This window comes from Acanthochromis polyacanthus, chromosome 17 (genome assembly GCF_021347895.1).
Source record: "Acanthochromis polyacanthus isolate Apoly-LR-REF ecotype Palm Island chromosome 17, KAUST_Apoly_ChrSc, whole genome shotgun sequence".
NCBI classification, from domain to species: Eukaryota; Metazoa; Chordata; class Actinopteri; family Pomacentridae; genus Acanthochromis; species Acanthochromis polyacanthus.
Window position 1 is genome coordinate 26,711,968 of NC_067129.1, and position 27,761 is coordinate 26,739,728.

Genomic DNA, 27,761 nt, shown 5'->3' on the forward strand with positions numbered 1-27,761 from the left:
GTTTTTTTTTTTTTCCTCTTATGGGTGTGGGGTAAGTGGGTGGGTGGGTAGGTGGCACTTGTGTGTGTTCCAGCACTACCATTCTCTTGACTGAGAGTGCTGCAATGTTAAGGGTAAAAAAAAGAAAAGTCACTTTGTTAGTGCCTGATTTTCAGTTGAACTGTGAAATCTCAATAAAAAGACCTTTGAAAGAAAAACACTTGCTTTCAGTTTTCATGGTTTGTGCTGAAATTATTTTATACCCTCAATCCTTACCTGTGCTCGACTCTGCCGACTTCCCCTGCGAGTGTTGTCCGAGCCCAAATGGAACCACTTCATTATATGTTTGTCAGTGTCGACATCTGCTGATTGCTTTGCCATATGATTTTTGCGTACAGCACCTGTATATAAACACACAAAGCAAAAGTAGTTACTCATACCGCTTCTTACAATGTACCGTAAATTCCACTACTTTTTTCCACATGCTTTGAAGCCTGTGGAAAGCCTTTTGATAAACATCGAAGAAAAATCACACACTCTACCTTTAAATGATTCTTTTATAAATTTTGGTCTTTTAAGTGACTTTCATACTTACGGCGAATCATTGTTGTTGCTGCTTCCATCTGCTTAAATGAAAGCTTGCCTGTCGTTCCCTTCCAACACATTTGGACGGTCAAATGTTTAGAGTAGATGTGTGAAAGAATGTTCCAGGTAAGCCACTTTGTGTCCTTTCCCCAATGCAGGCCAAAGAAGCAATCTGAAAAAATAAAAGAGACATAATTATAATAAAAGAAAAAGAAGCACACAAAGTGCTTTAGAAGAGGGGAAATAAACATATATAAAATGTTACTTTTATCACCCAAACTTACGACAATTTTAAAAGTGATTCGTAAAAAAACCCTGAAAGCAAATGCACAGATCATAGGAAGTAGGAAGGCCGTGTCCAATGTCTGACCCATCATGCTATCCCTGTCTATATACAAAACACAAGTCCAAACAAATTCATACCAGGTTCTTCCTCTGTGAGCGATTGCGAGGATCCTTCAGCCAATCTTCAAAGTTTCGCACTTCATCAACTGAGGCAAAGGGAACCTGAATATCTTCGGGCAGTTCAGAAGGACATTCATTGTTTGTTCTCCCAGGCAGAGAGTTGACCATAGCCATTAGTTGGTTTAGCTGCTGTTTCTGATATTCAAGCAGATGGAGCATGTACCGTTCAGCAACTGGAAACAACAAAAACAGAAAATACACCTACACAGTTATGCATGCAGTGTCAGGAGTCTTTCCATAGTAACCATTCATCTATCACAACAAACTGCAAATGTATTTAATGTAGTAGACAAATCAGATTTTCGTTTAGATTTCACAGTCATACTTTGTAAAAGCTAGCACCTTGTACATTATCACACACTAGTGAACCATTCAGCGTTAGCTTGATGCAGTTTTCTGCCGCCTGTGTACAACGGCCTGTAGAAGAAACTAACGATGTTTTTTCAACATTGTGAACACTTAGCATTAGCTTAGCTTGATTCTTCCCAGCTGTGCTGAATCAGGGTCGGCTCAGACATCCCAGCACTGCGGGGTGTCAGCTTCATTTATTACAAACGCTGCATGAAAAAGCTCTCAACAGGAACCATTGCTGATTCCTGCAGTCTTAACCCCTTTATTTCAAAGCAGCTTGTATTAAGTTTATTTCTTTATTAACCGTCATCATTTCATTATAATTTTATGTTTCCAAATGGCATTTGTTCTTTTAAAGTGCAACTGGAAATCCAAGCAAGCCTGCTGTTTTCCCCATCTTCTCTAGATTCTCTTAACTTGAGAAGAAATGTTTTAAAATATTGTCATAATATAGTTAGGCCAGGGTTCACCTGTCTGGAACTACAAGGCTGCAATTCTACAGGCTTTCAATGTTTTCCTCAAACACATCCAATCACAGCCAATGATGTTCAAACACCCCCGACTCATAAGCTTGAGTCAGGTGTGTTTAAGGGGGGACACACTGAAAGCCTGCAGGTTTGCGGCCCTTGTAGGACTGAATTGCTGAACCCTGATGTAGGCCCAGTAAGGTCCTGGCATTTTAAATTGTTTGATAGAATTAATGGTTCATGTGTAGCCTTATGTTGGATTGTTTCCAGGCCAGAGGTGATTTTAGCTTCATTCCAATAGGAATTATAAACAGGAATTTTGTCTCCTTCCTTGCGATATTGTTTGTTGTTTTTTTTACATCAAAAGAAAATAAAACTTAGATGTAAAAAGGAGCGTTATTTACAGTGCTATTAAATTACATAATTATGGTGAAATTGGGATTAGTTTTCAGACAATAATAGTACCTAGAAATCTATAATTGTGACATCCCTATATGCAACTAATAAGTACATGAGAACTCACCAGAGCAAGGTATGTGCTCCATTTCAGATTGCCCCACTCTGAAAGATGGCTTGAATAGTTCTGTGGCATTTTTAGAGCTTAGGTGTGACCTTTGTGCAGAGATTAAGGACTGATTAGATGGGTGGGATGATGGCGTTGACTGATGAGATGAATACGATGGTAACCAATGAGATTCCATTGCGTGCGATGAAGCCAGGCGAGGAGATGACTGGGGGCTTGGAGATGACCAATAATGAGCTCCGTGCGATGTAGGCCCACTTGGAGATAGAGGTGGGCATGGAGATGGCTGACGTTGACCTGCAGACCCACAAGGAGATGGCCGATGGGCAGCGTGAGATGAAGACTGACTCAGAGATGGATGTGGGCTTGGTGTTGACCGATGTAGAGGCAGCTTACGGTGTGGCATTGAATAGCTTGATGCAGACCGATGAAGTGTCACTGGGCTCCGGCATCTATATGCAGGGTTTCAAGCAAAGAGGTATGAAGAAACGGGGTGAGAAGAGCATTTGACCCAAAAATATTCATACAAAAAATAGAAGAAAAAAATGCAGCACAGTTGTACACCTATTTAAAAAATTGCAAATGTATGAATTTAAGTGTGTTTTTGGTGAAATTTAATTTGCCTTGGTAATAAAGGCAGATGGGTTGACACTGACAATGCCACTGATGGAGGTGATGATGACGACAGGTGAGGAGGTGGAACTGGCGGTGCAGTCTGTGGTATTAATTTGTGTGGCTTAGATTTTAAAGATGGCTGAGCCTCTTCATCCTCACTGTCTGACTCAAGGCGCTTGCTGTTTGTAAAAGAAAAATTTGCATTAATTTCTACAGACAATAAAGCAAAGCCCACACAGTTGGGAAACTCCCAGTCTTTTAGTCCATGTATAAGGCAATACCTTAATGACAATACCTTAGACAAAATTTTAATCATCTTTATTATAAAGTGCTCAAATTAAATTAAGTACATTAGTTCATTCTAATTAATCCTAACAATGTATGAGATTGTTGTTCTGACTTACACTGGCTTACGTTTCCTCTTGGCACGCATTAAGTCTTCTTCCTGATCAGAATCCAGCTCTGATGTTGGACAGTTCAAAGACTTTCTCAGTGCCTGCCTGGCTGTCAAATAATCACCTAAAAAAGTCAAACGGTCAGTTTTAGCTAACTGAAAGTTAGGGACTAATGCCATACGTGTGCTGTGTGCTTAATGAAATAACTTACCACATCTAGTCAACACCCTGGCATCATATCTGGTCCAGTGGTCACCTGGCTTTTCAGCTGATCTTGCAGCTTTGTTGATCTTTTCATCATTCTTGTAGTTTGGCCAGTAAGCCACTCCATCCTTGTACCATGATTGTGGCAACACCGCCACAGACTTTTCTCACCAAGAAATTCCACAACAAGAAACATCCTTTGACAGAGAGATAAAAAAAAAAATAAGGATGTGGACAGAAGAGTGCATTCTGTTGGCACATTTTCAGATCCTTTGAAGTCAGTACATTGTTCAACGTCAATGTCAATTGTTCTGCCATTTCAAATCTAAGAAGCATCGTATTACAGATTCAAATAAAAGGATTAAAATAGTCTGCAATTAATTTGTCAATTATTGCAGCTCTATTTGGATGAATGAAGTAAAGGGATGACCACAAAATCTCTCCTATGTGGAAGGGCAATGCATTTTCTTCTAACAGCTGACAGTTCTGCATATTTGATTGCACCTAATGCTTGACTCACAGCGTATATATCTAGCAGGTCAGAACTGAATGGGTATGTAAAGAAGTCCTTTTTACCTGAAAAGACTCTGTATACAACATATATTCCACTTATGCACTCAACAATGTTGTCTATCACACAAATATTGTCCCCAATCAAAAAGATGTTGTTTCCTCTTGAGACTTTCATTGTCCACTGATCAGTGTCTAACTGCTTGTACTGTCCTTTAACATCAAGCCCAGCAGGAACTGGTCCATCAAAGTGTTGTTTTTTTAAAGAACCCAATGCCAAACTAGAATCCTGACAAGGTGTCATGCAGGTCCCAACAAAACTTTGTTCCGACAATCTTCGTATGATCTGAGCGATGGGACATTCTGGTTTGCGGACCAGCTTCTTCATCTTCTGGAGGTGGTTTTCAAAAGGAAACGCGGAAATGCGATCTAGACTACCAAACTGCTGTACATCCAAGGGTAGGTGAATTAAACCATGCACATTGTAAACAATATTTTCATTGCCATATATCTCACCAAAATGTTTCACAAACGTTTCAAGTAATGTCTGTGCATACTGACAGTAGGATAATGCAAGGTCTGAATTGATCAAAAGTGAAATGGCAGAAAAAAGCAATATAAAGTTGTTATACATTGTAGTACTGTCCAAACACAAAGACAATATAACAGGACCAGTATACAAGAGAAATTGCCTAAATTCAGTGGCTTTCCACCTGTCTATTTCTCTAAATGATCTCGGTTTACGAGCAAATTCCATGGGAATGTCAGGCTTCAGTTTTTCATATGTTCAGACATTCTATTAACAACATTAGCAGATAGACGAATAGTAAGAGGACCTCTGAGCCACAGAAGCAACAACTTCCGGACAACACCCAAACAAACCAAGTGCATATAATCAAGGGGAAATTGTGTCACCATGCCAATATTTGAACCAAGAAAAGGACTTGGCCCATTTTGATGGTCCTCATATGCCTCACGTGCAAAGGACTCATCAGTCCTAAGCATGCTATCGGTAGATGGAAATGTCATGCGTCTATTTACAAACTGTCCTCGCTGGACACATTTATCACAGCCATAATATCCATTATGTGGCTTTATGCACTTTACAAACGCTCTGGCAGGTGCATCACATATTATGGAGTCGACATTCAGATAAAGCCGTTTCCCATTAAAATCAAAGCCTTTCTCCAGTTCCTGAAGTTCAACAACAAAGTCTTTTAAGAATTCATTAGCTGAACTTGGTTTGTTCATCCCACAAATTAAAGCAAATACAGCAGGCTCTTTCATGGGAACACTGACCAACAGTCCCAATATAGGCCAAATCTGAACACCTGAGCTCTTGAACAAAGGTAACCCATCTATGTTTATCTGTAACTTCAATGTAAAACAATCAGTAACGGAGTCAACAACCCGAGACAGTGTCCTCTTGATGGAAGACAATATACCAAAATAATGATACTGCCCCCCAACCTTGTTCTGAATAGCGTAGCGAGTGTCAGTCTTAAGGAGAGTTCTAGCATCTTTTGGCAGATCAGGGTGGTAAAATTGCAATATACTTAGAAGTGCTGTGAGCGCTACAAGGGAAATACTAGTGATGGGACGAGCGACACTGGTGCATCAGCACTGTGCCGAGAGCTCAAGAGGGAAACCTCGTATCGGTGCTTGTATTGCTTTAAGAAAGAATCACGTGACCGATACAGGAACTGTATCGTTTGGATGTGCCGCGCCAAAGTGTGTTTATCAGGAAACAAACTGTATCAACATGTCGTGGGTTTGTCGGATGGAGTTTTGCTTGATCATGGATCGTTCTAGGAAGTTTTCCCCGGTGTGGAATAATTTTGATCTCGTGACGCCAAACAAGGTAAATCTTTGTCTCCTTTATATACTATTTTTTACGGTGGCGCATTGCACTCACTTTATCAGTTTATCAAGTGAATGACCTGTGATACATATGATAGTCAGTTAAAGAGCCTTACAGTTGCTTTATTCATGTTATCATGTAATTATGAGATCCCGATCTCGTAATCATGAGATAGGGTGTCTATTTTTTTAACAAGTGAATGCAATGTTCTGGTAAGAGGTTTGAATTGTTTTCAGATAAATTAACTTTTTTTGTTATTGTAGGTGAAGTGTCGGCTCTGCTCCACAGAGCTATCTTATATCAATAAGAGCACTTCATCAATGCTGAGGCATTATAGAGCTCGGCATGGCAATGAAGAATTGGCAGATACTCGTGAGAGTACCCCAGGTATGTTGAAAGTCTCTCTAAAAATTGTGCTAAAAAAAAACATGCATGCAAACAGACAGGCTCCAGGCCTGGTATCGAACCTCCAACCCTCTTGCTGTGAGGCGACAGTGCTAACCACTACAACACCATGTCGTCTTATGTTTATTTGATATTGTTTGTAAAAATTGCAGTCCTTTTATTAAGCTTTTGACAAAATAGTTCCTTTTGGCTTGCAGTTCCTAACAAGCAAGCAGTGGATGAGGCAGTGGTCAATATGATCATCAAAGACTGTCAGCCACTCACCATTGTTGAAAATGAGGGATTCAGGGAGCTCCTGAAGCTTATTGTACCCTCATATACTCTACCAAGCAGGAAGGTATGTTTAAGAATCTTTATTATATGTTTGTACTAACTATATAACTATATTTTATTGGTGTAACAGTATTTGTATGGTTATTTTCAGACCATCAAGGACTTGGTGAGCCAGAGATATGAGGAGGAAAAGGAGAAAACCAAAAAGGACCTCCAGAGTGCCGTTGCTGTTACTTTAACAGCTGATATGTGGACGTCTATGAATATGGAGGCATATCTAGCTGTTACTGGCCACTATGTGGACAAAGAAAGCCATGAACTCCATTCATCAGTCTTGGCAGTGCAGCATTTTCCTCAGAAACACACTGCAGAAAACATTGCCACGGTTAAAAGGAGCCTCATGGAGGAGTGGGGCATAGCAGGAAAGGTCAGGTGTCTTGTCACTGATGCAGCAGCAAACATGACTGCATGTGCTCGAATGCTGCAAATACGGCATACCATTTGTATAGCCCATTCCCTGAATTTAATTGTGAGAAAATCATGTGATCAAATCCCAACAATAACTGAAATACGCAACAAAACACGACACATTGTGACATACTTTCGATCGAGCGTGACTGCTAAAGAGAAGCTCACTCAAATACAGCAACAGCTGGGAACACCGGGCCATAAATTAATAAACGAGGTGCCAACACGATGGAACAGTACCTACCAAATGTTTGAAAGAATGACTGAGCAGAAGGAGGCAGTCTGGGTGTCACTGGCCTCATTAAAACCTGACATCACTCCACTGACTCCAGAAGAATGTCAGATCACTGAAGAGATGCTCAGGGTTCTTGCTCCTTTTGACCAAGCTACAAGAGAACTGTCTGAGGAAAAAAGGGTCTCTGGGTCGAAGGTCATTCCCATGATGAGAATGCTCCACATTGAGCTTCAACGTCAGGCCACAACAGTGACAAAAACAGCTGCTCAGCAACTGGCTGAAAACCTGAGGAAGCGGCTAACTGACACTATTTGCGGCATGGAATCTCTCAGTGTGATGACTCTGGCAACTCTGTTAGATCCCAGATTTAAAAAGAATGGATTTGTTAGTCAGCAAAAGGCAAGTGAAGCGGTGAAGAGACTGCAGTCAGAATGTGCAGAAGAAATGAGGAGCCAAGAACCTGACCCAGGAGAAGAAGAGCCTAGCTCTTCACATGGGTCAGAACCCAGTTCAGGTATGAAAATACATTTCTGTGGCACTTTGTGATATGATATATCATGTGATAATAAAGTAATGATTAACTATTTTTTTAGGGCACAATCTCTGGAAAACTTTAGATATGGAGGTTGCAGAGACCCAGAAGACGAGGAACGCAACAGCTGACTCCATTATTGAAGTCCAACGCTACCTGGCAGAAACAAACACACCCAGAAACCAACCTTTGCAATATTGGAAATGGAACCAGAAAATATACCCACATCTTCATCAACTTGCACTTAAATGTCTGTTAAATCCAGAATAGAATTTAAAATCCTTCTTCTGACATATAAAGCTCTTAATAACCAATCTCCATCATATCTTAAAGATCTGATAGTACCTTATTATCCTAGTAGAACTCTTCGCTCTCAAGCTGCAGGCTTACTTGTTGTTCCTAGAATTTCTAAAAGTAGAATGGGAGGCAGAGCCTTCAGTTATCAGCTCCTCTCCTGTGGAACCTGCTCCCAGTTTGGGTTCGGGAGGCAGACACCCTCTCTATTTTTAAGACCAGGCTTAAAGCGTTCCTTTTTGACAAATCTTATAGTTGGGGCTGACTGGGTGACCCACAGAGGTTCGGCTTGTGTCTTCATTGTACAGCTGACCCCCTCTTGGACGTCCCTTCGTTCTGCCCCTAGTCATGCTGCTATAGGCCTATAGGCTGCTGGGGGACTTTTCTTGACGCACTGAGCCCTTCTCTATCTACCTTTACATTTAATATGTATACCGTTATTGCAGTACATTCACTCTGTTTCCCCCTGTGCTATTTCTCCGAGTGTCCCTGGTCCCAGAGCTGGATGCTTCAGATCTGCGGTTGATGTTCCACCAGCTGGTCCAGTCTCCATCATGTCCACTGTGGGATGCTGCTACTGACCTTCCACCAGCCCTCTGCTTCCAATTCCCTTTTTCCACGAGTCAACTCTGCATCGCCTTCAATATACTGTTATGCTAACTTACATACTGTTTGAATTTTACTGCTAGCTATATATGGAGTATGTTTAATGTCAGAGCCGTACATCATAAGAGTAAACTATGAGTCAGTTTTCAATGTTAGCTTATACTTTGTCTGTGTCACATATCCTGTCATGCATGTATTCAAATGTGTGTTGTGTTTTCCTTGCTTTCTCACCCCTCCCTCTTCTCCCATCCCTCCCCCTTGCCCTCTTCTGTCCTTCTCAACCCGCCCGGCCAGCAGGCAGATGGGTCCCCCCTATTTGAGCCGGGTTCTGCTCGAGGTTTCTTCCCTGTTAAAAGGGTGTTTTTCCTTGCCACTGTCTCCTTTGGGCTTGCTCTGGGGGTCAGGCATTTGGGTTCTGTAAAGCGTCTTGAGACGATTTGACTGTAATTGACGCTATATAAATAAAATTGAATTGAATTGAATTGAACTTAAAACTCTCTGCTCACCATCATCGTCTGTACCATGCGAAAGAGTATTTTCCAAGGCTGGGGAGCTGGTGTGTAAGAGGAGAAATCGCCTTGGAGCAAAGACACTCCAAAAACTTTTGTTTCTCAATAAAAATTCATGAACTAATCACTTTTTTGTCTTTTATTTCATATGATTTAACAGTTAAGTTGACAAATGTGCACATAAGTTAAAAAATTGTAACTCCGATTTTTTACTCCAATTTGCTATATTTTACATACCAACTCAGTTTTAGCATTTACACGAACAAGGAATTTCTTTACCTGCAATGATTTTATAACTACTGCAGGGGTCACTATTGGGTGACCAACACAGTATCAATACAGTGCCGACACAGTTTGTTTAGTGTGTCAATACACTCCTTGAGGTATCATCGTCCCATCACTAGGAAATACCAAAGGTGAGGGCCCAATTACAGATACTTTCTCTGAGGCTACATGGTTCAAAAACATCATCTGACAAGTCTGAGTCTGAGTCTGAGGGTGCTTTCACAGCTGTTAGTCCGTTAGAGTGGTTCGTTTTGACCCAAGAGTTGTTAAAATGTTGCTAATTTCAACTGGTTCGGTTCGCATTCACACCAGTGTTTTCACAGTTGAACCAACTACGATGAATGTTATATCTCCCCCCAGTCGTTTGGCGGCGCTGTTCACAAAATAAGGTGTTATAGATGACGTAGGTGAACGCTGATTGGCGCAGCATGTGAAGAGGGAAAAATCCCGGAAGAAAACAGGCTGTGTTTATTCCGTGGATCGAGGTTTATTCGTAAACAATGAACTATGCTCTCCTGTTCGTTCTGGTTGCCATATATTCGTATCATTGCTTTATGCAGCAAGTACAAATACTGCTGTTGTTCCAGCATGAAGCTCGCATTCGGCACGAGAACATTACACAGTCGTTTTTGGAACGGAGAAGATGCATTGCAAGACGTTATCGGAGAAAGCGGGCGATGCTCCACAACCTGAACCAACTCGTGTTTCGGAGACATTTTCGCCAATCTCTTGGGTAAGCTTTTGTTTCACTTATCATATCGGGTTACTGTTGTAAACGTTGGCCTACTCAACTCGTGACAACAAAGGCCAAAAAACTGGAAAAACAGAAATCATTCACAATAGTATTAACGTTAAATAGTAAATATTTTGAATAGTGTACTATCAATAATAAAGCAGACTATTCAACAGTGACAAAAACTGACACATAATTTTGTCACTGTACCTACAAATACATGTGCATGTCTAGTTACACTTTACTAAAATGTTTAGTTTCTTGTGATCTTGTGTCACTATACCTACGTATACAGACCAAATGACTCATTAATTATGTTTTTTTCTACTTTCATAGGAGTGTGTGGACCTATCAGAGACCTGGGATCTGGTGGCAGTATGTGAATAACAACTGGACAGATGTAGAGTGGAGTGCGAACTTCAGAATGGGAAGAGCTACTTTCAACAATCTATGCAACATGCTTCGTCCCTGGTTGACCCGTCAAAACACCAAATACAGACGGGCTGTGTCCGTTGAACTTCGAATAGGAATATGTATTTGGAGGCTGGCCACCAACCTTGAATATAGGTCTATTTCACATTTATTTGGTGTTGGACTTTCCACTTGTTGCCTTATTACTCAAGAGGTGGTGACTGCTATCAACATTATCCTAAAACCAAAGTACATTAGGCAACCCACTGCACCCGAGATGAAAGTTATTGTGCAAGGGTTTAGAGACAAATGGCGTTTCCCTCAGGTGGCAGGTGCTATCGATGGCACGCATATCAAAATACGTGCCCCAACAGATGACCCTGCCTCCTACTACAACCGGAAAGGAGACTACTCTATTATTCTTCAGGCTGTAGTCGACCATCGCATGAGGTTTTGGGATATTAATGTGGGTCGTGCAGGTAAAATACATGATGCTCGTGTATTTGCACTGTCTTCTTTGTACCAAAGAGGCATGAATGGAACTTTACTCCTGGACTGGACGGAAAGATTTGAGGGTGTTGATGTGCCACTGGTTCTGCTGGGGGACTCAGCATATCCACTACTCCCATGGCTCATGAAACCCTACCCAGAGGGAGCAGGAGTCACACCAGAACAGATCAACTTCAACTTCAAGCTGAGTCAGTCTCGCATGACAGTTGAGCGTGGGTTTGGGCGCCTTAAAGGACGCTGGCGTTGCCTGCTAAAGGTTTGCGATGCCCACATTACGTTTGTCAGTCAGATTGTCTTGGCGTGTTGTGTTTTACACAACTTTCTTGAAGTACATCATGAGGATTATTTTAATGAAGAGACTGAGGCTGAGGAAGAGATTGAAGCTGTTCCAGAGGGGAGAGGTGGTGATAATCAGCAACAATCAGACATTCGAAATGCCCTGTGTAGATATTTTTCAACATGGTAAAAAGTCAAGTCATTTTTTTCATTTTTATGCCTCCATTGTAAGAATTTATTAATCAATCAATTGGACAAAATTTGTGAAATGTTAGAGGATGTTTCAAATCTCACTGAGATTTGAAACATCCTCAAACTTTTCACTGTTTTTGTCCAATTGATTGATTAATGAATTCTTTCAGCTAATTGTTGATGGCAACATGTTGAAGATATAACTTTTTTTTTACCAAATGAGAAAATTTTATACTTTTTCATGATTCAGCTGATTCAAAGTTAATAAATTGCACGTTTGTATTTGTGTGGTCAATTCATATTTTTGATACTACAAATGTTAAAGTTTATGCCCTTTTTGAATTCCCAAATATATTGTCAGATTGTCTTAATAAAAATGTTATGAGGTTTTAGCAAATATCTCCCACCTGTGTGATTCAAGTCCCATGAATAAAAAAACATTTAAATGTGCAAGAACCTTTATTTGCTTGGTTTGTCAATGACAACAATTACAAAATTAGCATTTATCCACAGTAAAGTGCTGCATAGACAAATGTACAACCATGAACAACTTTTTGTAAACATTTAACACAGGTAAAAGTCCTGATTTTAAAAAAAATACTGTACAAATGTGCAATTATGCATGGCATAACAGTCAGGTCTAGCAAAAACAACTTGTAACAGACCTCTAAAACGACATGTTACATATACGGTACGTCTTAAAGGTTGTAATATTCTGGATTTGTGTTGTGATATGGTGCGGCTTCAGAAGGTGGCAGCTGATGGTGGGTGCTGTGTGGAAGATGAGGGGAGCTCTGATGAGATGGAACACCAGACCAGGATGAAGAAGAAGCAGGAGCCTGAGTGGGCACCTTATTTATAAGCTGCGAAAAAAGCTGTGCAATGAGCTGATTAGAGGCCTGTTGCTGAGACTGCAGCAGGGTCATCAGGGCATTGAATCTTCTCTCATCCGCTTCCTGTTGAGCATTGAGCATCTTCTCCTGTAGAGCCTGATCCTGTTCGAGCTGCCTGGTCTCTGCCTCTCTCATTTCCTCCAAAACTTTCTTACTCTCCGCCATGTATTTGGTGAAGTCGTCATCACGTCCTCTGGTCTTTGTTTTTCTTTTCCTTGAATTGGCCCCAGGTATCTCAAGTCTCACACTGGCCGAGGTGGGTTCACTCTCCTGAGCTGATGAGACGCTACTATCCAAGCTAGTATCTGCCTCCTCTTCTGTAATAGAGTGGAGCACAATAACTATAATTGTTAACATTTTCACTTAACTGTTTAAAAACAAAAATATTCAACTTCTTACCATCTTGTGATGCAGATGGCCCAGGAACATTAGCTTCGGTCTCGGTGTTAACATGTGGGGGAGCCTCCATCGTGTTTTCATGTGACTCCACTATGTCCACAGGATCCACATCAGGCTTCCTGCCAAGGATTTTGTCCAATGCGTCGTACCACTTGAACCTTTGTCTCGCTGTTGAAGTGCTGCCTGTTTTTTTCAGAGCATCTCGAACTTTGATATATTGCTGTCGAAGTTTTTTTGTTCAACTGACCGCTGAAAATCGCGCGCTCTCATCTGTTTGCTGAAAATTCCGAAAATTTCAGCATTTTTGTGGGTGCTCGACAGTTGAGCCCTAATGTGCTCATCCGCCCATATTTCTATGAGGCACTGTACCTCCTCTTTAGACCAAGTCTGTCCCCTGTTCATCGTAAACGCAGGCTCCCGGTCAAACTCGTGTGGAGAATGTGGTTCATCGAGCGCGAGTTGACGCCTCCCAAAATTCCCTGTGCAGGTAGCTATGGAAGCTCCCGTAGACCAAAAAGTCTGCTGCGCCATTCAGCCGGTCCGAATGGAGACAGGTTTGTGTTCTCACCAGGAGCGAACCGAACTGGAGTTCACATAGAACCGGACCGAGACCACCTCTCGAAAGTGGTCTCGGTCCGGTTCTTTAGTCCGCACCAAAAACATCTGGTCTGCTTTCACACCAGCCCAAACAAACCGTACTTGCTGGTGTTGCGGACTCCAGTCCGCTTTAAGCGGACCAAAAGGCGTATGTGTGAAAGCACCCTGAGTCAGGATCTGAGTCTGGCCCACTGCACTGAGGAAAGTCCATTTGTTCATCACTGCAACCATTCATATCTTCATAGATCGATGTGTCCATGTCTACAGCGGATGCAGTGCCCTCCCCCCCTACATCTGTATTACAAATGTCCTCCAGCACAGTGTTGTAGTCATTGGTAATTTGTTGTAGTCTCCTGTCCAGGTCTCTGCTCGCACGCCTTCGCAGTGTAGACCTAGAGACCACTCTTGTCTCCATATTTCACTCACTTCTCACAGCGACAGTTGCTTCACACAGGAACAGCCTTATTGGGGAGAAAGCATTTAGATTATGCAGTGTTTTCGAAAATATATGGTAATGTTGGCAGTGAATTTAACTCAGACAGAAATGTTGACTTGATATTTTTTTAATAGGCAAGGCTTCGGTGAATTTTGAAAAATCCTTATGCAGATCTCAAAACGTCCCGAATACGGGACGCTGAAGCTTAACCCTATAAGCTTCAGTCAATTTTCGCCTGAAATTTCTACTGAAGATGTACAGAAAGTAAACTGAATGCTGTTCTTGAACTGTTCGGACTACATGCATGGTTGGGGTCTCCTTTGTAAGCTGACAACCTGAATTTTTGGATTTTTTGGAGCCAGTGACGTAAAAAGCGTCATCAAGCAGACTGGACCGGAGAGCAACTTGGGGCAGGATTGGCTGAGGACTCTCTTATCCCGCCCACATTTTACCGCAGAGGCTTCTGTTGCTGTCTATCAAGTATAGCCACGCCCCCTGGCTCCGCCAACTTTAACGATTTATTTAAAATTCAGTATTGATTTATTTTAAGATCGGCCACCTGATCTCTCATTTTGACCATGAAAACTAACGGGAAAAAAATCCTGAGCTGTAGAACATCAGTCTATCATATTTTATTTTCTCCAAAAATGAATTGGGGTCTGTGGAGCAAAAGCTTTTTGGAACCAACCCTAGAGGACGGCGTGATATTGCAAGTTTTTGACACTTCCGGGTTGGCTTCAGTTCTGGAGTCAGATGCTACGTCCATCTTTATATACAGTCTATGGGCCAGAGTCACTTGTTTGGTTGAAATGCGGTCGTAAACAAAAGAAAAGGGTTCAGCCGCCATTTTGACTACAAAACAACGTGGTTTTCTGTATCTTCATAAAAATATGGGCAAAAATACAGTGAATATGACACGCACAACTCCACCATGCGCCGCGTGCACGCGCACGGAGCCGAGCTATGTGAAATCACATCTGAAAGTGGTTTATGCCGGCGGATTCATGAGAATCTAAGCTTTCCATGGGTGTAGAGTGTTTCTATAATGCAGCTTCCGTGAATTTTGAAAATATGCTTATGCAGATCGTTCAGCGGTCCGTATTCGGGCCGGTGCAGTTTTAACGGGTTAACGTACATACTAACACAGAGTAATGTCCATGCAAAGAGGTTCAAGGACGGCCAAATCTGATGCTAATGTTTATGTTGCCGCTATGCTAACAGGAAGCTAACGTTACCTTGTGTTTGAATACAAACAAATATTATTTGTATTAGAACAAATTTGGATATCGGCAACATGAACTTATATGCTGTGCTACAACCGCTCGTTCTGGCAAGTGCAGAAACGTTATGTTAACCCAAAAAGGGAGCGCATGCACAGTTTTAACTCTTTCGCGCCAACATCGTTTAGCGATGCCACAATTGCTTCACACACAAAAGATAACTTATCCAAACTCACCTCACGTTGAACACAATCTTGATTATTTATTTCAAATGAATACTAGAATAAAATTGTAATTTCATGTACTTACCAAGAGACGACTCTTCTCCTGCCTCAGTAACGGTGCTGTGCTGCAACTGAAGCACGCATCCGTTCCACACACAGATCTCGAATCTGCTACGCACCAATAGAGAACAGATAAGTGGCGGGTGCATTCAGCGGGTCTGACTGGTAAACGGAGGTAGGGCGGATGTGACCGTATCCAATGCGGACCTTTTTGCTGTCTGGGGAGAGCCTTGCTGCTGGAGAAAAGGAGGGTCTTGAAGTCTGGTGACAGAGAAGACCTGAGGAGAGTACAGAGGGACCTTAAAGGAAAGATCAGGGAGGGCAAGGCCAGCTACAGGAGAAAAATGGAGGATCAGCTGAAGAAGAACAACATAGGAGAGGTCTGCAGAGGCCTCAAGACCACATCAGGGCAGGTCAAGGGCAAAAATGGGGAGCCTGAACCTGGGGACAGAGACTGGACCAACCAGTTAAACCTGTTTTTGAACAGGTTTGATACTGGTCTCATCACCTCCCCTCCAGCCTGAGTCCTGTCCAGCCGGCCTCCAGCTCCTCCTGCCTGCTGGCCTCCTCCCCCTCACCTCCTTCACCACCACCATCTCTGAGGCTCTCCTCTCTCCCCCCACCTCCACCTCCTCCCCATCTCTTCACACCTACAGTGAATCAGGTGAGAATGCAGCTCAGGAAGACCAGAGCCAGGAAAGCGGGGATGATGGCATCAGCTCCAGACTCCTCAGGGACTGTGCAGACCAGCTCTGTCAGCCTGAGACTGGAAAGAGTTCCTGCCATGTGGAAGACTTCTTGTGTGGTTCCGGTCCCAAAGACCTCGTGCCCCAACGAGCCTAACCACTTCAGACCCGTGGCCTTAACTTCTCACCTGATGAAGGCACTGGAGAGGATTGTCCTGAACCATCTCTGCCCCCTGGTGAGCCCAAACATGGATCCACTGCAGTTTGCATACCAGCCTGGGATTGGGACGATGATGCCGTCCTCTACCTGCTGCAGAGGTCCCTGTCTCACCTGGAGGACACCAGAAACACCGTGAGGATCACGTCCTTCCACTTCTCCAGTGCCTTCAATACAATCCAACCCTCACTGTTGAGGGTGAAGATGGAGAGGATGGGGGTCAGAGCAACATGTCCTCAAATTCATATGACCACATCGGTCGTTTGTAACGTGCACCGGAATACGACCTATGCGGTCGTTTGAACGTTTGCGCCCCAACGGGGAAAACGAAGGCATTATGTGATTCAATTCGAGAAACGGCTTTTCCGTCGCGAAACAGCTTTTTCCTCACTTTCCCAGCACGGGTTTAGGGTTATGGTAAGGGAAAGGGACAGGGATAGTGTAAGATAAAACTTTGTTTCATGGTGACTTTTCACCTGCGACACCAGAGTGTCGATATTTACTCAACCGCCAGAGGTCGCATAGTCAAAACGTAACACTCGGTCGTAATACGGGCGTGTACAGACGACCTATGTGGTCGTTTTTGGTTTGAGGACAGGCTGGGTCAGAGACTATCTGGCTGCATGGACCATGGACTACCTCACAGACAGACCCCAGTATGTGAGGCCACAGGACTGTGTGTCTGATGTGGAGGTCTAGGAGCACCCCAAGGTTCAGTACTCTCACCTTTCCTCTTCCCCCTCTATACATCAGACTTCTGCTACTCCACAGACAGTTGCCATCTCCAGAAGTTCTCTGATGACACTGACATCACAGGATGTCAGAGGGGAACAACTGTCAGTACAGGAAGGTCATCATGGACTTTGTCTGCTGGTGTGAGCAGAACCATCTCCAAATGAACACTAACAAGACAAAGGAGATGGAGATGGTTTTCCACAGGAAACCCTCAAACACTTCACCGCTGAACATCCAGGGACTTGACATTGAGAGAGTCACTGTATACAAGAGAGGAAATGACGTCACCTGTCACAGTATAGAGGGCTGCGGTTGGTGCTATGTTTTACTCATCCACTGGAGGGCGCTTCGGGACTGTGCTCTATGCTGGCACCAACAAGCTCAACTTCCGATGTTGATGGCAGACTGCGTCGCAGAGAGACATAGAGGTGGAGATCGTTGTGTTCGTGTTGTGTTCGGAGATGTGTGCGTCCAGAGAATAGTGAGATTGTTAGAATCGTGGTAAATGCTGCTACACGGACTGTGGTATTAGTTACTAACCGCGCTTAGCTCCTTTCATGGTGTTAGCTCGTTTCCTGAGTGTATGTTGAGATGTGTTACGAGACTTGATGCCCGTGTTATTCCCTGCTCCACAACGACACGCCTTGCTGAATAGTGAAGGGATAACTCCACACTTGATCTCCTGTCAGCTTTTAACCCAAGAGTCTTGGGGGAATACGAGACTCAGAACTTTAATCGGTGTCCATTATGCGATTGCAAACTAGTTGCAGCCTGCACAGTTATTGCCCGCAACATTTTGGTTTTCACAGAGCCGAAATCAGGTGTTCTGTCAGATTTTGCTACCCATCGAAAATTGCTCCTTTGCGGCTATGCGCATGCGTTCCACGTCATTAACATCACACCCATAATCATTTGCTCCCTGTCGGAGTTCCTGGGAGCATTATTTGATGGGGTGCAAGTGAACTATCAAAATATGCTACCACCCTGAAGTACATATAAAACACATCAAAACTAGCTGGAATTAATGATACGGGGGTATTGGGGGTGAGTACCAGGAGCATTATTTGATGGGGGGCGATTGTATAATCAAAATATGCTCCCCTACAATTTTGGTAAAAAAACTAGAGGAAGATGCAAGAAGATTCGTTTTTTTGTAACATGGTAACGTCATTGTAATTAGATAAACAACTGTTATGGACAAAGCTATAGGAAAAAACAGCGGCAGCAAAATTTGACAAAGTGGCAAAAATTTATAGACATGTCCATCAGAAAATGCAACGGTAGCAAAATCTGACAAGGTAGCAAAATCTGACAGAACACCGGCCTGCTAGTACCACAGAGGACCAACCTCCAGAACCACCACACATCAAGCTCATCTGTCCAAAATAACATGGCAAGGTAGGAATGATATTCCACATATTTGGAATATTCCACTGTATCAAAAGCACTCCATCCGTCTACTCAAGAGCGTGACCCACGCTTGCCCCCCACCCCACCCCAACGGCACACACACAAACACACAAATGCTGCTCATTTTCTATGGGAAACCCTGAAATTTTTATTTGTGACTTCTTTCTTTATATAATCTATTTAAAATTGTCTTTTCACAAATAATCAGCAAAAAACTGAGTGGTAAAACATAGAGTCCACTTCAGCTGGAGCAGTGAATATCTCTGCAATGTCTTTCAGGTGTTTTCCTGGACTACACCAAGACAGGCGTCGATCGAGGCCTCTATATGCTCCCAAGAAGAGGCCAGGAGCAAAAGCCACCCCGGTCCCATTCTATTTATTACCCCGGTCCTCAGAAAGAACTCCCAAGATGTCTGAGGAGCACAACCATTTGCTAGCTGGTTTGGGAAGAAGTCGTGTTGGAATCCCAGAGGATGCCAGTCACAAAGAGGTACAGGACACAAAAATTGTACATATTATGAACAATTGGGATTTAAAAAGATCTCTCTGCTTGGTCTGTCATTCTATTATACGGGCCTCATGTATCAACTTCAGTTTGAATATTCTGTCAAATAATACAGTTTTAATGTGCATATCTAAAAATCAATTGCAATCAAACTTGTGCTTGATACGTGCCGTATCTAAAGGTGGATCATTTATGTAAACAAGGCTCGATCACGGATTATATTTATACAGTTTCCTCACTGGTTAAATGTGGCATGGAAATAATTGCATGTAGTCATTAAAAAGTTGTTCGTACTCACTTTTGATAACTGAGGGTCTGAAAATGTTCCCTTAATATAATGAAAATTTCTCTCTGGTAGTCATTTTAATAACAATATTTTCACATGTTACTTACATCCATAGATTACTGATGTGCTTTGTGACGTATTTCCGAAGATGGGCCAACTCCAGGGAGCCTGGATGCTTCACAAAGACATGGATAAAATAGAAGTTACACGTTTTACAGAATAAAAATTATCGATGTCTATCTTTTTAATTGTACGTTTGTAGTTATAGGATTGTCAGGATGCAATTTTTCATCCATAATAGGAGGCTCGGGTCAAAGAAAATTAAACCTCGTGCCACCAGAGGAGGCTGGTTATACAGGGGCCAGCATAGTCACAATCTGGGGAGGCGAGGGCTGCATTTACATCACGCCCATCCAGCAGACCCTGGACATGACTCCTCTCCCCTTCACAGCTCCAGAATTCAACTCAATGCCTAAAGCCCGGTGTGTCACATGTAATAAGTTTCTACCCCTGCAGCTGCTCAGCCTTCACTCTAAAAAGTGCACGTAAACGATAACAAGGTGCAGCACATACACAACAGACATAAACATATTACTGTTTCTTTCTGTTGATTAGAGTGTAATGTCCTTAAATCCATAGTTTAACCTGTTCTTAAAATTGCCCTATCGCTCTTATCCCCATATTAATATGTGGAAGTACATTCACTTTTACCTATCTGGACTGTCAGCACTTTACATGGAGGCTAATGGTACTACAGCACCCAGGTGATCCTTTAAACTAATACATCATCAAATGACTCAAACGCTTGTGTAGACAACTGGTAGGTTGCACAGCTGCCACACTACTAAGAAATACTGTAATATTACAATACAGAGTTGGTTTTAAGATGAATGCATTGTCGAGCGGATGATGCCACACTGTGAAAGAAAGTAGTTCTGAGCATTCTGCGCTACATATAAAGTGCTGGGAAGCGGCTGCTCTGGCTGCGCCACAGCGGGCACAGATGAGTAAAAGTGAATGCGCCCCACATATCAATAAAGGGATTACAGCGATAGGGCAGTTTTAAGAAAGGTTGAACTATGGCTTTGATTGAAAACAAGTTGAATGTTGGGGATCTTGTCAGTAATTTACACAATTTCCTCCTATTTATACAGTCAATGAGTGCCTCACAATCATGTTTTAGACATTTTGTAATTTTTACGCATAATATTTCCTTTTTTAGAGCACAACTGAAGATTTTATTGACCTGGTGGAATGGGATTCAGAAAATGATGTAAGCTAGCAAACGTCTATTTTTCCTGTCATCAAAATAGACATTTATAAGTCAAATACAACATATCACTGTCCCTCTGATGCTCCATAGGCCTCAAAAGATGTGCATTTTTCTCTGACGCCTGATGTAAGCACACTGCTATGTAAAATCAAATGGTTCACTTTTCACTCAGTATATTGTTTTACACAGTATATTTTAGTATACTGATACATGATATCCATAGTCCAATGTAGTTTTACAGGTGTCCACTGATGAGCAACAGACGGATTTGGAGAGCAAGCTAAGTAGATGACAGTCTGGCACATACAGTAGTGAGTTAGAACAATGGCTCAAGCAGTATGTATGAGACAGTGTAAACCAAAAGGCACTCTCATCAGCCTCTCATTTCCAACATTATATTTACTTACTTGTATGTACTTTTATGAAACAAAATGGGTTCTATAGTATTTTCATATTCCATAGGTTGCGTGTCCAGTTTGCAGTGAGCTCTTTTCAAAGGAGGACATAATGATACTCGCCAGCATCTGTGGGGAGAGCTAAAAGCAGATTCAAAGCCATTTTTGAAATTACTTTTTTGTATTTCACAAGGCCTCTATGATCATCACATTCCTCTAAAAATTAAGCTAGCTGACCAGATTGTTAAGCTACACTGTTTTACACTGTTTTACACTGTTTTACACTGTTTTTTGGTGTCTTCTCTCCTCTTATATCCCCTGATCACTCTCCACCTTCATTTCATGTTTCTCATTGATTTTATGAATCTCCTGATCTTCTTTTCAATGCCATCAAAACTTTTACTCTCCTATGTGTAATATCATCTCCTCTTTCCTGACTTCTTATTTCTCTTGTTCTTCTGTTTCTTCTCTGTTTAGAACCCCATTGCCCCATGGTTGTTAACAATTGTAATTGCCTTTTCTAATTCATTACCTTTTTTAATTTATTTATACTGTAATTGCCTTGTGCTCATATGGACAATGAAAATCTTTTTATTTCTCATCGCACAGACATAAAAGAACAGCACGGCGATACTTCTGAGGGCACCCATCAGCACTATCAGAGGTACATCATAAAACTTTATTGATTTGATGACTTGTCTTGGCTTGTGGACCTGGTTTGTCAATCATTTTGTCTTGGTATTACTTTGTAGTGTCTCACAAATCCTGTTGTCTCTGAAGACAAAAGTAGATGAATTGCAGATGTTTCGCATCAATGTTACAAGGGACAACCTGTTTCAAAGGGAATGAAACAGTGGTCCTGTCAAGAAAAGGCTCCCCAAAACATCCACTGTCAGCCTCATTCATTGGAGAGTGTGGGATAGACCAAGGTGCTCTTCAGGAGGAGTTTCTTACTGGTATGTTTTCGTTGCACCCCCTCCACACACAAAAAAGACAATAACAAATGTAATTAATGTTTTAATGATCAGTAACATTTTTCCTATTCTGAATACAGAAATGGTGGGGGAATTGAAAATTACTTATTTGAAGGAGACAGCCAGAGGGGAAAACCCCCAAATACAACATGACACCATTTTCAGTATGTACTGCTCTGTGGCTTAAAGAATTCCTGTTCTACTTGGAAATTTTGTGGAAGTGTTAGACAAGATCACATTCCTATTATTGTGTGTTGTTATCAATTAATTTAGGACATGTGGGGAGATTTTTGCTGCAAGTTTGGTGGGGGGGGGGCGGTCCTGCACCAAACTTTCTCACAGGATGGTGCTACAATTATTTGTGCCATGGAGAGATGGAAAATTACCTGCCTGGTGAAGACGCTCCTGCAGGTCTAAAAAAAACTTACTGACAAAGGTTAATAAACACAATTTGGAAATGCCCAAAGTTTATATGTCATATTAAAATTTTTTTTAAAAGGTTCTTCTCTTTCTCAGTGTTTCCCCTCCTACATGACCGACGAGGCGGGCCGCCTCGCTGGTACAGGCCACCACCTCACTGGTCCGCACCAAAAAAAAAAAGTAATGCTAAATATTAGAAAGCATTGACACATAAGTCCGGTATATTCGCCGCTGAAATCAACAGAATTTCAGCCTTTTCTCGCCGTGGGTGAAGACAGCAGACACATCCCCGTTGGTCGGTAACACTCAGTTCTCTATGACATCCCGCGAGTTCGTGTTTCAAATGTCGGTCGTTCCGATTGGCGAACAACGAGCATGGCGGACAAGAAGCGGCAGCGCTCCATGGTTTCGTTTTTCGGGGCTAAAAGCAGGTGTGTATCACAGACATATGTCAAATTAAGGATCAAAACTATCGCATGTCATCCAAATAAAGTGAGCAACGCAGTGTAGGCATCGATCTCGCTTCCTTTACTGAGTTACTGTTCTGTTGTCTGTGGCGATACGAATTGACAGTGACTGTAAAAATGGCTCCAGTTAAAACATTTAGGCGACAAAACCCGTTCTACCCAACGAGACAAATGATTTCAACGGAATATAAAGTTCCTAGTTTCTTTTGATAAAATGATTTAGAGTGCCCGACATTCTATCATTCAATGGCAAAACAGATTCTGTGTTCAAATTCTAGTTCTGTGTTCAAAAAGGGAAGTTTTGAAAACAGAACTAAGTCCTTCAGAAAACCAGTTGTTAACCCAGAGTTGAAGTTTTCTTTCACATTTTTAAGTAAAATGAAGGTCATGACCTTTTTATTATAAATAAAAATGAATTTGGTACCTAACATGTAGTTGTTTTTAGAAAAAAGTAAAAGTCACCACTTGATTCCAGATTCAAGTCCTTTGTCGTCTTTTTCAAATGTGTAATAAGAACTGATGTGGCATTTTGGAATGGAGTGGAAATCTGACCAGAATATAACAGACTGGACTAGTTGACATGTTTTGATCACAGGGACAAGTGGGTTTATATTTGTCATATTTTCTCCCTGTCACTGATTTTTAGAAAAGAAACATGAACATTTTATTTAATTTAGTTTTTGGAAATGGCTACAAATACAACAAAATGTGCTCCAAATCGTGCCAGAATGCCCCATTTTGCATCTTGATTTTAAAAATTCAACCCTTGCCTACACCCCACCACCTCACAGCCATTTCAACCCAGGGGAAACACTGCTTTCTTATGGTTGACTTTGTACCTGCAGGTAGAAAATGCAGACCAGGCAGACGTGCTTGAAATGACTGACACCATTCTGGCATGTGGCTACACAGGGCCACTTACACTCGACAAGAAGCAAGCCATAACAGAGTATGTAAACATGTCCCAAAGGCTTAAGCACTTACATTTTTCACTTTAAACTTTTTCTTAGTCTGTATTAGTGCCATTGTCCTGCATGGGCGTGTGAGGCTCATCCCTATGCTCAACCACATACCAGAGGGGTTGAGGATCGATGGGTTTGACCAAGTCTTGGCGCAGCACAAAGATATATGTGATCAACTGTTTGTTCCAGGTTTCATCGAGGAGGTTAGTTATATTCTTTACAGTGTGTTTATAGTGTTGTTGTTTTTCATGTTGATTTTTGGTTCATTAAAATGGCACTTCTAGCCATTTCCTGTTACTACCCTTTGAAAACACCACATGCAGATATTTAGTTAAATATAGAATTGAAACCTGATGTACAACATGCAAGTATTTAGCACAGGCTACTCAGTGAGGACATTTTGCTTCTCATCCAATCAGCTTGTTCAGATTCAAATGATGCACTGGAGTGTTTCAGGCCACACTAAGGTATGAGAGGCTTGGAGAAGTTAGGGTTCAATTTATACAATTTTTTTATTACAATTTACAAACAAACTTACAAACAAACATTTATTACAACTTATGTAAAGTACCACAGAAATGTAAACTGACGCTAAATGTCTGGTTACAAGAAAACACTCAACTTGATAGAAAGAAAAATCCTCTTGGATGAAGGTCACAGATTGCTTTTTATAAGTACAGTTGCCAGCAATCTTATACAACAGCACTGATAACTCGAAATACCCAAAAAAGTACCATACTTCTCAGTGGAATAGCTTTAATCACTACCTTCAGGATAGTTTAGTGTATTTTTATGTTTAGTTTTAGTGTATTCATTGTTTTTTGCTGTAGGTGGATTCAGAGTTTCTTGTAAGTGCTTTTGCTCCTGACCTCAGTGAAGAAGGGTGAGATGAAGATTCTCAACTTTCTGCAAGACTTCCTTCAAAGCTTGGAAGATGGAGGTGAGAAACTGGCTGTGTTCCAGTGTGTGTGTGTGTGTGTGTGTGTGTGTGTGTGTGTGTGTGCGTGTGCGTGTGCGTGTGTGTGTATGAGACACTTCCTTTGTTGGATTTGTGCACTAGGCTTGTATTACACCCGACTAACTTGTTCTTCTCAAGTTCAATGTCCTGTGATACTCCTGACCTCCTAATTACATTTTTTTCATAATTTCTTTGGGTAAGGATTTGAGGGAATCCTGACTAAACGTTTATTTAACTATTTGTTGATGTATTTGTTCTTGCAAGTCCTTCATTTACATTTTGACAGTATTTTGTCCTACACTGTAAGAAAAGTCCGTAAAATACGGCACATTGTACTGTGTTACTGTGAAGGAATTTTCTGTAATTATTCTTTACAGGTGTTTCTTCCGTATTTTGAAGCACGCATTGCATTATGGGTACAAGGACCTTCGCTTGGCGCGGAAGGAGTGACCGCGGCCATTACCCACTTCGGTCGGACTCAAGGTGAATGAGAGGATTTCGGGATTGGAATAACCTTTGTCACACGTCCATGGTAAAAAAAAAGATCAAAAAAACTAAACGAATCAAACGTTACAGTGTCCAGTCCTCGGTGAAGCAGACAGTGGTCCTGTCATGTCGCAAATCGGCGGAGCTAGCCTCGCCTGACTTTTCAGCAATAAGCTGCCGCTATTTAGCGACATGGCGGGCTACTACTAAATGAGGAAAAGTATGAGATTGATGTGGACTTGTTAAGGGACTCTAGTGCTTATTTTACTTTGTTGCGGACACCAGGCAGAGGTAGGCTATCAGTGCTTATCAGTTTTAGCCTCAGTGTGTGTGCGCGATACGGAACGACAGTCTAGGCACGCTATCTTCACCCCTTTGCCCCCTCGTTGACTCTTTTTGAGTCGGTGCTGCAGCTCAGCACAGCAGAATTTACATTCGCTTTAAAAGTGCGTTTACCTGACGTGCTCATATGTAAAGTATCTAAACAGCCGATTAAACTTTTACTTCCTGTCAAAACTGCACAATAAAAGCCCCCCCCCCGTTATTTTGACTTCTAAAAGCTTTTATTATGAAGCAGTAAAAGCAGGAAATGCTGCGTTTTCATTAGCAGTAACTTAACATGACTAATGCAGCTGAAAGCTAAAGTGAGAGTAAATAAGTAAACATCTTAAAGTACAAAGAGCATCACAGAGAGAAACTAAATTTCAAAGCACAACAATTCAGTTAGAAGCAACAAAATACTGAGAGCTGAAGAGACTTCACCCACTGCACCGGACTGTAGTGGAGCTGAGCAGCTCCTTTAGCACGAGACTCAGACACCCTCAGTGCAAGAAGGAGCGCTACCACAGGTCCTTCATCCCCACTGCCATCAGACTGTAGAACACTGCTGTGTAGTGTTATTATGTGCAATATTTATTATCTTGTTCTTGCACTTTCGTGACTTTTGCACTCCTCTGTTTTTTGTTTCTAAGAGCCCTGTAACGGTAAATTTCTCCTTTGTGAGATTAATAAGTCTATCTTATCTTATCTTATCTTATCTTAAAACATCTCTGCTTTCCTCTCTGCTCTGCACATCAGGGGATAAAGGAGAAACGTCGGCTACTGACAGTGGGAAAAGGGTCAGTCACCCATTTTAGGAGGTTTGCCTGCATTTTAAAAACGTGCATACATGCACTAATTTGATCAATGCAGAAACGGTAAAAGGCCATCTTACCACTATGTTGACTTGTAGCATTTGTGAATTTAAATGCATCTCAGTGACTGAATATCTTAAGCACTGTAGATCACACAGGCATATTAACAATGTATTTTTGTTTGTGGCCATAAAGATTGTGGAAGGCGATTTTCCTCATTCAACTGCTTTGCTGTTCATTTGTCACGAACACACCCAGACGCAAGGACCAGACCAGTTTGTTATCGAAGTATGTCTGTGCAGTTGAAGTGTTCATCAAACTTTTGCAGCAGAGAATATGCAGATGTTAAAGGGCTTGTGTCTCACTTGAGTGACCACATACAAGAGGGTCTGACTATAACTTGTCCCTTTGATGGATATTTTAAGACATTTAACATAAAAACATCCTTTTCTTCTCATATTTCCAGATATCACAGAGGGTGGAATGCCACCCAGATACACACGTGGACAAAATTGTGGTACCCCTCAGTTAAAGAAGGAAAAACCCACAATTCTCACTGAAATCACTTGAAACTCACAAAAGTAACAATAAATAAAAATTTATTGAAAATTAAATAATCAAAAACAGCCATTACTTTTGAATTGTTGATTAACATAATTATTTAAAAAAACAAACTAATGAAACAGGCCTGGACAAAAATGATGGTACCTCTATAAAAGATTGAAAACTATTTGACCAGAGTGACATGATTAACTCAGGTGTGTCATTTAATTGACATCACAGGTGTTTCCAAACTCATAATCAGTCAGTCTGCCTATTTAAAGGGAGACAAGTAGTCACCCTGCTGTTTGGTGAAAAGGTGTGTACCACACTGAACATGGACAACAGAAAGCGAAGGAGAGAATTGTCCCAGGACATCCGAAAAAAAATGATAGACAAACATCTTAAAGGTAAAGGCTATAAGACCATCTCTAAACAGCTTGAAGTTCCTGTGACAACAGTGGCTCATATTATTCAGAAGTTCAAGACCCACGGGACAGTAGCCAACCTCCCTGGACGTGGCCGCAAGAGGAAAATTGATGACAAATTGAAGAGACGGATCGTTGGAATTGTATCCAAAGAGCCCAGAGCAACCTCCAAAGAAATTAAAGGTGAACTCCAAGGCCAAGGTACATCAGTGTCAGATCGCACCATTCGTCGTTGTTTGAGCCAAAGTGGACTTCATGGGAGACGACCAAGGAGGACACCACTGCTGAAAAAAACTCATAAAAAAGCCAGACTGGAATTTGCAAAAATGCATGTTGACAAGCCACAAAGCTTCTGGGAGAATGTCCTTTGGAC

The 27,761-nt window shown here is 41.8% G+C and overlaps 2 protein-coding genes and 1 long non-coding RNA gene across 4 annotated transcripts; 2 read left to right on the top strand and 1 right to left on the bottom strand.

Moving 5' to 3' along the window:
* Nucleotides 1-10,018: 10,018 nt before the first annotated feature.
* LOC127530540 (uncharacterized) lies at nt 10,019-11,762 on the top strand. Its single transcript, XM_051937517.1, has 2 exons — nt 10,019-10,295; nt 10,632-11,762. Exons 1-2 carry the CDS (start codon nt 10,063-10,065, stop codon nt 11,680-11,682), a joined length of 1,284 nt encoding a protein of 427 aa, XP_051793477.1. The 5' UTR covers nt 10,019-10,062; the 3' UTR covers nt 11,683-11,762.
* Nucleotides 11,763-11,802: 40 nt separating this feature from the next.
* LOC127530647 (uncharacterized) lies at nt 11,803-13,737 on the bottom strand. The gene is made up of 3 exons (XM_051937922.1): nt 13,185-13,737; nt 12,977-13,095; nt 11,803-12,939 (listed from the first exon to the last, which is right to left on the bottom strand). Exons 1-3 carry the CDS (start codon nt 13,505-13,507, stop codon nt 12,383-12,385), a joined length of 999 nt encoding a protein of 332 aa, XP_051793882.1. The 5' UTR covers nt 13,508-13,737; the 3' UTR covers nt 11,803-12,382.
* Nucleotides 13,738-23,210: 9,473 nt separating this feature from the next.
* On the top strand, nt 23,211-25,302 carry LOC127530583 (uncharacterized). Of its 2 annotated transcripts, none has more exons than XR_007937164.1 (3): nt 23,211-24,046; nt 24,674-24,783; nt 25,201-25,302. It is a non-coding gene; the product is annotated as an uncharacterized LOC127530583 (long non-coding RNA). The 2 variants fall into 2 exon arrangements; XR_007937163.1 differs by having other exon boundaries at nt 25,179-25,278.
* Nucleotides 25,303-27,761: the final 2,459 nt, after the last annotated feature.